This window comes from Balaenoptera acutorostrata, chromosome 12 (assembly GCF_949987535.1).
Source record: "Balaenoptera acutorostrata chromosome 12, mBalAcu1.1, whole genome shotgun sequence".
NCBI classification, from domain to species: Eukaryota; Metazoa; Chordata; class Mammalia; order Artiodactyla; family Balaenopteridae; genus Balaenoptera; species Balaenoptera acutorostrata.
Window position 1 is genome coordinate 68,008,254 of NC_080075.1, and position 12,184 is coordinate 68,020,437.

At 33.0% G+C, this 12,184-nt stretch overlaps 1 protein-coding gene across 8 annotated transcripts in view; it reads right to left on the reverse strand.

Moving 5' to 3' along the window:
- BIRC6 (baculoviral IAP repeat containing 6) overlaps nt 1-12,184 on the reverse strand; it is a 249,296-nt gene that overhangs the window by 24,403 nt on the left and 212,709 nt on the right. For 7 of the 8 annotated variants that reach the window (XM_057557865.1, XM_057557863.1, XM_057557864.1 and 4 more), the window contains 2 exons: nt 2,724-2,869; nt 1,953-2,063 (listed from right to left, as the gene is read on the reverse strand). In XM_057557865.1, coding sequence (XP_057413848.1) covers nt 1,953-2,063; nt 2,724-2,869 — 257 coding nt within the window. Of the gene's footprint in view, nt 1-1,952; nt 2,064-2,723; nt 2,870-5,539; nt 5,713-12,184 lie in introns of those variants that run through there. The other variant, XR_009009856.1, reaches the window with a different exon arrangement.

Below are 12,184 nucleotides of genomic sequence, written 5' to 3' on the forward strand. Positions count from 1 at the left end.
AAAGATATTTAAATATCTTATAAAACTAAATTAAAACCACCTACTGATACAAGGGCACATACAAAGAAACAATGGTAACTTTTGATCTTGTGTTCATACAATTCTAAATATACAGAAAAACATAAAACTACATTATAATTATCATTAATGCAGTAAATTTTACCAAGAACTTACTAAGTGCAAGGTCTTAGGCTAGGCTCTTTGGGTTAAATAATAAACAGGAAAATATATCTGCTTTCAAGAAGTTAATAATCTAGAAAAAAGGGGAAGACCTATAAACAGTGCCATGGGTCTGTGCACTACAAATGTACTATGTCTCAGCAAGACTACTGAGTAGTTTCTATCAGTAAACTTGTAAACCAGAGTTATTTCATCTACTCAACTCTGCTGCCTTTCACATAATACAGGGATAAATTTCCTTTGAGTTTTATAAACAGCAATCCACCAGATACACACATGAGCCTATCCCCATGCCTGGAGGAAATTTTTATATCATATATCTATAAGAAAACAGGGTCTTCTAATACCAAAATTTTATTAAAATATACAATCGAAAATAATGGCTAGTTGCTAAAAACCTACATACTGCTTGATTCAGCAATTCCTCTTCTATTAATTTGTCCTAAGGAAATAATCCTGATGTGTACAAATATTTATATGCAATAATGCCCACTGAGATGTTGCAGACGTTACTAAAAAACTGGAAATCTAAAGGTCTAGTTATTGGTTAAACAAATGACAGTACTTTATATGAGAACATTAGGCAGTCAAGGACTTCCCTGGTGGTCCAGTGGTTAAAAATCCGCCTGCCAATGCAGGGGACACGGGTTCAATCCCTGGTCTGGAGAGATCCCACATGCCGAGGGGCAACTAAGCCCGTGCACCACAACTACTGAGCCCACGCTCTAGCCTCTGCTCACCACAACTAGAGACAGACCGCACGGAGCAACAAAGACCCAGTGCAGCCAAAAAAAAATTTTTTTTAATAAATATAAAGTACTTTAAAAAAATAATTAGGGTTATAAAAAATATTAGGCAGTCAATAAATATCAAGTTGTACAAGAATCGTGATATGAGAAAATATTTGATATATAAGTTAGAAAATGCAGTTTACTAAAAAACAACACAACAGAAAACCTGTTATTTTTTTCTAAATTATTCTAAAAGTCAATGGATAGCAAAACTCAATTACATTTAAAGTCACATCCAACTGGTAGAGTTTATGATTTTAAGTGGCATGAGAGAAGCCTCCTGGCAGACTAACATTAATCAAAGGCTCTGGCCTATGATTCTGACAGTTATGACATAAATCTACATTTTTTTTGGACTCCTACTTTGGTGTTCTTTTTAATATAGTCAATGTCCTTTGGGCTGGTTCTCAAGAATGAAAAAGAGGGACATACAATAATAGCTAATAATGGTCATCAAAATTTGGAATTCTAGTGTTTATTCATAAACCAGCACCTTATGAAGGGTGCTGATATGATCTTTTCATCAGTCCTTACTTGTCAAGAGTTTTGGAATGGGAAAGGCTACATTTTCCAAAGGTATATCCCTTGGAATTCTAAAATGGTAAGAGTAACAGACTTGGTTCAAAGTCCCAGGTCTTGGCTTCCTTCAGGCAAGGATATGCAGACACGGAGAGGTAAAGAAACAAAACCACTTTCTGCCTGTTTGTTAGACATTTGGCTTTGTTTTTTTCCTGGTTTCTACTGAATCATGATTTCCAAACATAACTATAAACACAGATATAAATTCAGAGATAGAAAGATGATAAAAATTTTTGCATGTGTGTAAACATAAACATACATACACACATACACAGAGTATATGAATAATTCATGGTAAAAGCAAGTTTGAAATTCTTTAATTTTACTAGAACACATTTCAATAGCACTATTAAAAAATGTAAAATGAGAGCTGAAGAAATAAAAAGTACAATTTCAACTTACCAAACTGTAATTTCTTCATGACAGCCACATATTTTTCTTCAAGTGATTTCAATACTGATAAAGGTTTGGGTTTCATAGCCACCTTCTTTGAATATTCACCTACTTTTTTTTCTGTTATTTAATATTTCAAGATAAATAACATAAGTATACATTTTCGAAGAGTAAAACAAAAAAACTATTAACTTCTAGAGTTCAGATTTTGAATTCCGAAAAATTACCAAACTCTTCATAACTATCTTCCTATTGTACCATTTTAAAATTAAAAGATTTCTTTCTATTTCATAAATATAACTAATAGGGCTAAAAATCTTATCAACTTTAAAGCTTAAATTCTTAAAATGCTAATTAGATTTCATCCATTCAGGCAAAAACAGCAGAAATGAAGCAATAGATGATGAAGAATCATTTATTTCTTCCATTGCTAATATGTAAAAATGCCAATTTTAACTGAATTCTTACACACTATTAATGTACTGTTTTCTATCTAATACAACTCCATTTTTCAATTTCATAACTTTCAGTGGGAAGAAAAATTTATAATGCATGCTGTCAGCCTACTAACAGTCTTAGAAATCATACACAGTAGAGATAAATATTTTAAAATTAGAGACTCTACATAATTAGCTTGAAAACCTGACATAGAGCAGAATCTTTAAGTAAATAACTCGATGGAAAACCATTAACATAGAGGGAAGAGAAGGCGGTTTTCAGTAAGTAAATGAAACATCTCTGTATCAAAAGAAAAGGAGCATGAAGAGAATAGTGCTGTACCGTGATTTGCTTGCCGCAAACTGGTAGTGGCTGCATAAACAATCTCAGCAGTCCTCTGAATGTCTGGCACCAAAAGAGTAAGTCCTTCTGGCTCTTGATCAGATGCATCTGGTTTTACTCCTGTTTTAACATTTTCCCTTTTAGATCTGAAAAGGTTTTTTTAATATGGAAAGAAATGCAAGGAAAATTAAGATTTTAGTTTTGAAAAATAAATACTTCCATAAATCAGTAACAGTGGTTAAAAATCAACATGATAGTCTGCATTTCATTTGACATACACACGATATATACCAGGAGTAGTTTAGATTCATTTTGAAGCCATAGGATAATGCCTAGCATAATAACCAAAGTTTCGGGTAGGCTGTCTCTTCATATGCAAAAACAGACAAGAGTTAAACACTGTAGAAATGTCATACTGTAAAAAGACCCCAATACCTGGCATGTCCTTCGATCCACACCTTTAAAAACATACTTACAGTAACTATGTACCTAGAAGTAGAGAAATCAATTCTATATCTAAAAGTAAAAGATCCTCTGCCTTCTAAGACTTGGGAATCAAAGATCCATAGGTGGTTTTTCAGTTTAATACTATTTGTATTTCACTTAGAGTATATTAATTTCCAAGGGGGGAAAAAAAGAAAAATTCCAGAATAAAGTTCAGGTTCACTACTAGGTAACTTAATATAATGTGCTCCTATACACTGAATCTTTATTTAAACACTAAGTTTTAGGGCATAATCATTTTAAAGATATTCTTCTGTTATTCCCTATTCAGGGTCTAATACAGACTGAAATTAAATTTTCTAGGTGAATGCAGTAGCATTTTATTAACAAGGTTCGCTAAAAACAGCAACTAAATATCAATTTCCTTTTTTCTATTTCAACTCTCAGCATGTTTTATTCACATCATCATTACACTACTGCTTAGATACTAAAAATCTACGTCTTTGTTAATTCATTAAATAGATAATTTAAAACAAACTGAAATCACATATAAATATGTGTTTAAAATGTTTATGCTAAGGTATGATCTAAACTACGCATCATTCATTTTTCTAGTTTGTACAGCTACTAACAAAAGGACATGGCTAGTATATTAAAACAACATTTCACAAAGTGGGCATGGAGCCTTAGAGAACTATAAAAAGACTAACAGAAGATAGAAGAGTCCTTAACAAAATAATATCATGCAATCTATGTCCAAATAAACTGTTCTTTATCACAAAGACAAAAATCTGCTCAGAAGCAATTCAGTGCTTAACTTTAGGTAGATAATAAGAGGTAAATTAAGAAGAGCCACTCAGATGGATAACAAGGGTAAACGGATTTAGTGTTATGCATGAGTCTTGAATTGGTTCCCATACTGTGTGAAAAATCTAGTAACCACAGATATCTTTATACCACCTCATGTACCACCTCACCTGGCAAGAGGATTTAACTTAAGAACCATAACGTGTCACTGGGTTACTGCTTTTTCTCCTACCCTCTCTTCTTATCTTCCCTGATGTATATGTAGGAGTCACAGAGAACACATGGCCAACTCTCATTTGCTACTCAGGAACCACTTGGTAGATGTTATGCTGTGTATCATATTAGTCATCAACCTCTGTGTGTGAACATGTATACGAACATATATGTTTGCATATGTAAGTAAGGAGAATATAGTGAATGAATGTTTTAAGACTGAAATAGACATTTTACTGCTAGAATCAAATAACATACTGCATCTTTTATAGCTATGAAGTTAAGTTGAGACTACAGTTTAATAGTGAGTCTGACAATTTTTTAAATAAAGATATGATTCTGGTAGACAAGCTCAAACAGATTCTCAAATTCTGCATTTACCAATGGCTGTTCACAATCTTTGTGAAACACTGAGAGTCAAGAAAAAACACTTAAGTTGATTGACAGTATCCCCTCTGAATTTATAAAGACTCTCTCTCTCCCCAGTTGTAAATGATTCTCTTCCTGGGGCTTAAAAAAATTCTTAATTAGAAGGGCCACTGAACAATAGGAAAACAACAGTAAGTAGTTTGAGAAAACAGAAGAGTTATGGTTATAGCTATAATAAAATAAAGATGGTTTCCTAAATCTATCATTAGTCAGTTGATCCATTATATTCTCAATAAAGATGTCACTTAAAGAAACATATCTTGCCAAGCAGAGAAGGAAGATTACAGGAGTGAAGCCCATTTTTCCAGAATTAGGGTATTTTCTCCTTGAAGAAACAAGAACCTCTGGCATGGAGAGTAAGCTGCCTCAATGCAAGAGCAAGTTACCCTCAGAAAACTACTGATTCTAAATTTCAAGCCCTATTCATGAATACCAATTTCCTAACTCCAGTTTTTAAAAGATGATTAGTAGGAGAAATCTCTATTATTAAAATACTGCCAATAGGATAAAAATTTTTATGTATTTTTGACCACAAAATTATAAAAATGTTTAAGAATAGTGCAAAAATATCCACAGAAATTTTTAAAACAGCATTTTTACACCAAATGCATAGAAGAAATAATCATATACATCTTGAAGATAATGGCTGAATCATAAAGCAGACATAATTAGACCTTTACAGCAGGTTCTAACGAGAATTTTTTATGTGGATAGTCTTTTTGACAAAAACATACAGCAGAAAAAGGAATTATCTTCAAAAGGTGAAAGTACTTCAAATATATGAAGAACACACACTACCTGCCTAATGATGACTACAACTAGTCATTGTCTGACATTAAATTACAGACAGCCGTCTCTTTCTATAAAAGCTGCAGGTTACTGTCAACCCATATGTAGGCCCAGCTCATGAAAAAAGGCCATACCTTAGCTCACATCCTGAAGTCTGTGTGAAAAGCTATTTGAGTTCAAGGCACCTAGCTGGAAGTAGGTCTTTGAGACTGACAATGGATCCAACATGGTAAAAGCAATCAGCGACGGCCGCTACCATGGTATCCGCTGCTTTGTGCATACGTTGAATCTGGTTGTGATCACTGCCCTGAAGAAATACGAGGAATCAACTGAAGTTTCTACTATTGCACAGAATTATCTGCAAACATTTTCCACTATGCTGTGAATTCCAACTACACAGCTAATAAATTAAGCAAATTTTGGCTCTGTGACATAAAATCTAAACTAGGATGTGAGCAGAATGGGCAAATCTTTCTTGTGAAAACAAAAAGAAAAAAGAAACCCGTAACTCAACATTCAGTTATATTGAACTGCTTCTTCTAATTCTACCACCCACGTTAAGTTGGATATTTGTATGACTACAAGATATCAGAATTATGTTCTCTTATAATCTATAAACTAAAAACAGCTTAATACAACTATTTTCTTGGTCGGACATTAGGAAAGACCACTTCAATCCCCTGCATTCCTAATTCTAAAGTCAAAACTATCAAACTGTTGAAATAAACATTTAAAAAGCAGAGCCACACTGAAGAAGTAATCAGGACACCATGTGCTGAAATGTCCAGATTCAGAAGTATTAAGAATTAGTGTCTTTGAGGAAGATTCTAAAACTACAAGAGAATGAAACTTCCATATTTACCTATAAAACAATGCACCATATCATACTCCACAGTTCTAAAGCTCTTTGCCAGGAATTATAGTTTAAAAAAAATTAAAAGTAAAAGTAAGCAGAAAGACTGTTAAAAATATTACTGTGGAGAATTATTTGCTTCTAACGTCTATAGAAAACATGAAAATAATTTTTGAAATGCACCACTAAATGGGATAAGACCTTTGTAAGATGAATGTTTTCCATGCTTATTTTAAAGCTTAGTTTTAAACTCTAGATTCCCTTTTGTTTTTACTTAAATTCTTTCCAAATGGAAGTACTGGTTTTAGTTTTCAATATGATTTAAATGAAAGTAGAAAATAAAATCTTTGTCTTAAAAGAAGCATAACTGAGCAATAGGAGAGAAGGGAATATTCAAAACAGAGGTATGAGAAGCCTTTGAAAATAAAACCTTGATTTTTAGATTAGATAAAAATATAATAGTTTTTCGGTCAGATTAAACATCACAGGACAAATACGGTACTGTGTGCTGCTGTGGAATGGAGTTGCCACAAGTAATATGCTTCACCAGGGGACAATCCAACTGAGGCTAAGAAGAGATATTAAAATAAATGTTGGCATTGCTGTCTCCACCACCAAGTAAAAAAGGTTGACGAACCACTGAACTTGTTCAAGGTCATCACAAAAAGAAATTTAAAATATATATATATATGGTTGCAACAAATGTTTCTTGTCTAAGAAATCAGGCCTTTTTCATTTTGTAGGTTTGAGAGACAGAGGAAGAAGATAGGAAATGTTTTTCCAATGAAAACAAATGTAGGAGGACTGGAACTGAAATTCTTTCTCAACTGAAGCCCTAAAGGAACTAACTTAAAGGAGTTAAAACAAGAGAGTTTGATAGAAAATAGGCCGTTTAAGAAGTAAATCAACTAATCTTATTGCTTAGTTGGATAAAAAAGAATTGGGTATTTCTACAAGACAATTCAGTTATTTTAAAAACTGATGAACTTTGCACCGGAAGACACTTTGGGATAGCTAAGGGAAAGGGAAATCAAGGATGCTTACTTCAATAATGCTATTAAAGAGAAGTTCAATGTCGAGAACACCTTACACTCAACACAGTCATTTGTGTCACGTCCTTATTAGCAATTAAGATTATCTGATTGGTGGCAAGTGCCTTTTTCAAATTTTTGGTGAAGCTATCAAATACTAAATATACAAAATATGATTATTTGTCTACTGGAGTCTAGCAGGAAAAGTCTGCACAAAAGATCAAGGACAAAATATTTGCCTTTGCTCTGACTCCAAGGAGGCTATGAAGTGCCACACTTACTCAAAAGTGAAACCAAACTACTATGGCTATACTTTGACTTCATTTTGAGATAACACAGGTTGAAATGGCCAGCAGAAGATGAATTTCACCAAGGATGGTACTTAAAATCTAAAGGGCTCATATTTTCACACTGTGATTATTTTGTGGGCAACAAAATGAATTTTCACACTAGATAATTATATTTCAAGTGGAAACAATACATATATAAAGGTTTAAAGTATTACGTTACCGATGCCACAAATCCCTTTATTAATGGAGGTGACAGAGTTGCTTTCAAGTTCTTTCTTTTTTAAGAATCTAAAATAAAATGCTGATCAACAACTGGTCATAAATAGGCAGAAGTTGTTTTTGCTATTTGTTATTTAAATATCGAGTTTTGCTAATAAACTCTTTAATTTCTTCTTGACAAGGGAGTTAAAGATATTACAAATATAGGACATATTAAGATAGTAACAAAATTCAGGAGATGGAAAACAATAGGGTGTTTAGGGGGGTGGGAAGAGGCTTGTCCAGCAACATAGAGAAAATAATTGTATCTCCAACACACCACCCTAGTCTATGCAAATAGATACCAAATCAGCTTGAAAAGACAGTAAAGGAAAAATACATACATCAATAACTAAGAAATTTTCAGAGGAAATGTTTTTATTAATTCTTTTGAGCAAAAAAAAAAAAATCAAATGGGTAAAGCTGACTTAATCCTCATTTAAGTGATAATTACATGCAGTTGCTACCACCTCATGTTCTACAGACCACAAAACAGTTTACCTTACTTAGTGTACCTTAGTGATCTAGTAATTATTACTTAGGCACAACTCAAATGGCTATGCATATCTAACGAAATATGCTGCCTTTTAACATCTTATCATAGTGTTAACAAAAATTCTTCAGGAGAATGAAAAAAGATAAGCAAAAGAAAATACCAGAAAAATTCTGTAGAATCTGCATTCTTATATATACTTTTTTAATTATCAAAAGCAAAATTTTCAGTTAAAAATTTTTACTTCATTGTCAACATTAAAATTTTTTTTTATGTATCCTAAATTTCCAAAGCCAAATCAGAAATAAGTTCACACTTCCATTTCTAATTATTCACTGATGCATAAATCCAATTGTTCTTTGGAAGTTAAGTTCAATTTAGTAAATAAAAATACTTGATTGGGACATTAGGAAATTTGAGGTCTTATCATAGCTCTCTGCCACTAAGCATCAGAGACCTTGGAATAAATCACAGTATTTATGGACCTTGTTTTCCTCATTTATAAAAAGGAGGATATGAACTATCTGAACTCTTAAGAGCATCCCTTATAGTTCTAAAAACCTGTAGACATTATGGGACAGGTTACTTATCGTGAAGTGCCCAGAAAGATTTACAAACTAAATCTTACTTAGCAAGAGACTTCAAATTCAGCAATTAAGATTGCTTGAGATTTTGTCAGAAGATAGTGGAAACCATCTTGAAACATAAAGCTCATCTAATGCAATCTGACAAGGAATAAATAATCATTTTATATGTTATGCTACTGAGGTAGAAGTATTAAGTCAATTTATAATTTTTAATGAGTTTATGTTTGTTAATCACTTAAATAATAGAATTAAGCTGTACTTTGGTACTTGATCTAAGTGTTTTTCAGGAATCAGCTAAAGCTGAAGTCTAGCCATTACACAAGCATGACACCTAAGTGATCAATGAACAATTCTGGTAAAAGGTAGCAATGGGGTATAAAAATAGAAGTATCTGGACTACGGGTCAATCAACTTGTCCTTCTTTTTTTTTTTAATTGTTTATTTGGCTGTGCTGGGTCTTAGTTGCGGCATGCGGGATCTTTGCTGCGGCATGCAGGATCTTTAGTCGCTGCATGTGGGATTTAGCTCCCTGACCAGGGATTGAACCCAGGCTCCTGGCCTTGGGAGCATGGAGTCCTAGCCACTGGACCACCAGGGAAGTCCCTCTTTCTTCATAAATGTTGTTTTTGATAATGAACACTACAGGCATCAGGAAAGTGGGGAGCTAAATCCCAGATTTATTACCTATTAGTAAGTTTTTAAATGTTAAACTCTAAGTAATAGTTTCACTCTTTGTTGAACAAGAATATTTTCTTGTCTACCACACAGAGCAGAAAAAACTAGTAATACACAGCTAATAACTTTTGAAACTCTATATCCTACACAAAAGTTAGGTTATAATATTATTCCTTGTATTTTTTACACAGCTATATGCTACTATATATTTATTATAACTTTACCCACAATTTAAAGCAGTTTGGCTTATTCTTCAGAAACAAGAAGGGAAATCAATAAAAACATAGAGGCTGGAGCATAAATATTATACTAATCAAAATTATTTCAAACTGACAGAACAAAAGGAATTCAGGAAATACTTTTGTCTTTTATCTGCCTAAGTCATTAATCTGACAGGAAAATTCATTTTTACCAGATTTTGATCTCTCAAAACTGGCATAAAATTAAGTGGTGGTGACCTTGGACTTATGTGCAGTAAACATCTAATCACAGGCTGTCTTCGGCATGTGTCTAACAAACACTGCTTACACCTTTATACATCCTTTACCTCCTACTTTTGTATCATGCTGTCATTCTCACATGCACTCCCCCTCGCCCCCCCACCTCGGCCTCTCTCTTTTGGCCCCTAGGGAACTATTTCTTCCACTGCTTGTAGATATAAAAATTAAAAGTATTAAACACAAAAATCATCGAATTATAAAACCAAAGAAAAAAACAGAAATTAAGGCTTTTTGGAAAAAATAAATGAAAAACTGTTTTTTTTCTGCATTAGGCAAGAAAGAAAAGTATCAATATTGCTATACTGAGGGCACCTGAAAAACAGAACATTTATGGTAATAAAGTTTTCAAAAACTATGCAAGGGAGTGAATTCTACTTATCCTTTATAGACAAATGTTAAACTTTTTGTTCTTCATTTTACAGCAATAGACAGGCAAAAGAATTTTATTGTTTTGGAAGTCCTTTGATCTTTTTATTGCAGTGATTATTAAGGTGGCTTCTGAATAATTTCTCTGAAATAAAGTAAATAAGCTACTTAATATTAGTGAGGCAAACGAAGTTAAATAGAACCAATATTTAAATCAACCATTTCCTATTTTTGTTCAAATTATTATAAAAAATTTCAACTGAACAAGAAAAAAGTACAAAATTTCCATATGATAGCATCCTGAAATGTTCCAATTCTGTTTAAATTTTAAGTGACAGATGATGTTAGAAAATGGCCTAAGTAGAAAATTACATTTAACATTACAGGTACATTTAAGGTATGTTTTCAAAATGGTATAAAACCAGTGTACAAAACATGTTATTAGATACTTAGAAAAAAATTAATTTCTGAAAAAGTCCTCATAATTATCTAAATGTTGTCTGTTTCAGACAAAAGTTGGAAAGTGCTGAATGCAAAAATTCTCTATTTTGAAGCAATACACTTTTGCCTAGTCTTTAGTTAGGAATGTTATCACTGATTTATCTTAATATAAATGTTTACTAATAATCAGCCAACAGCAATATTAATCAGTTTATTTATGTTAACCATTAGACTCAAATTAACTCTAAGCAGTTATTGCAAACTGTGAATCTTGAGAGGTATTAGGAGAGGTGGTAGACAGTAAAATATAGAATCATGAGTAAAAGAATATTAAAATATCATCACCTTTAGGAAGTTCTTAATGCAATTTGTACAGTAAATATTTAACAACTTTTTAAAGACAGACTAAATCACAATAAATCACTCCTAGGTGCCACCTTGCCATGTCAACAGGTTAATCTTGCCAGGAAAGATGAACATAATAAACTAGAGGTATATACATTTATTCCTTGAATAGTGCTCTGGTTTACACTAATACCAACCCCATCAAAATACTGTAATTATCTGTCACCAGACTAATCCTCATCCATAGGAGAGTGAGGATGAGAATCAAAATACCACTCTAAATTGTAGCCACATTAAAACAAAAGCAAGGCTAGTTTGGCTTCTGCTAACTTTCGTTTCTCCCAATTAAGCACAGATAAAAGGGGGAAGGAGAGTAAGACAGTCAATGGACATGCATCTTCCCATTTCTTCTCCTTTTTAATTTTGTTAGTTTATATTTGCAAAATGCCATTACTTTTAGAGGACTTGAAGATATATCTTATTAATAAAGTTTCCCAAAGCGTGAGAAAACATTAAGTGATAATTAGACGTGGTATTAGTTAACTGAATCGAAGAGTGAGAAAACTAGTCTCTTTCCAACGAAAAGAAAGGTCTCAGTAAGCCTTTGGTAATTTCTTAGCATTAAATCTTCCTTCTTAAAACACAAAACGGGTCTGGAGTCAGACACTAACTTTTTTTTTAAAAAAAGATTTTATTTATTTATTATTTATTTATTTTATTTATTTTTGGCTGCATCAGGTCTCAGTTGCAGCACATGAGATCTTTGTTGAGGCACGCAGGATCTTTCATGGCGGCACTTGGGCTCTTCGTTGTGGTGCGTGGGCTTCTCTCTAGTTGTGGCCTGTGGGTTTTCTATTCTCTAGTTGTGGCGCACAGGCTCCAGGACGCATGGGCTCTGTAGTTGTGGCGCATGGGTTCCAGAGTGCTTGGGCTCTGTAGT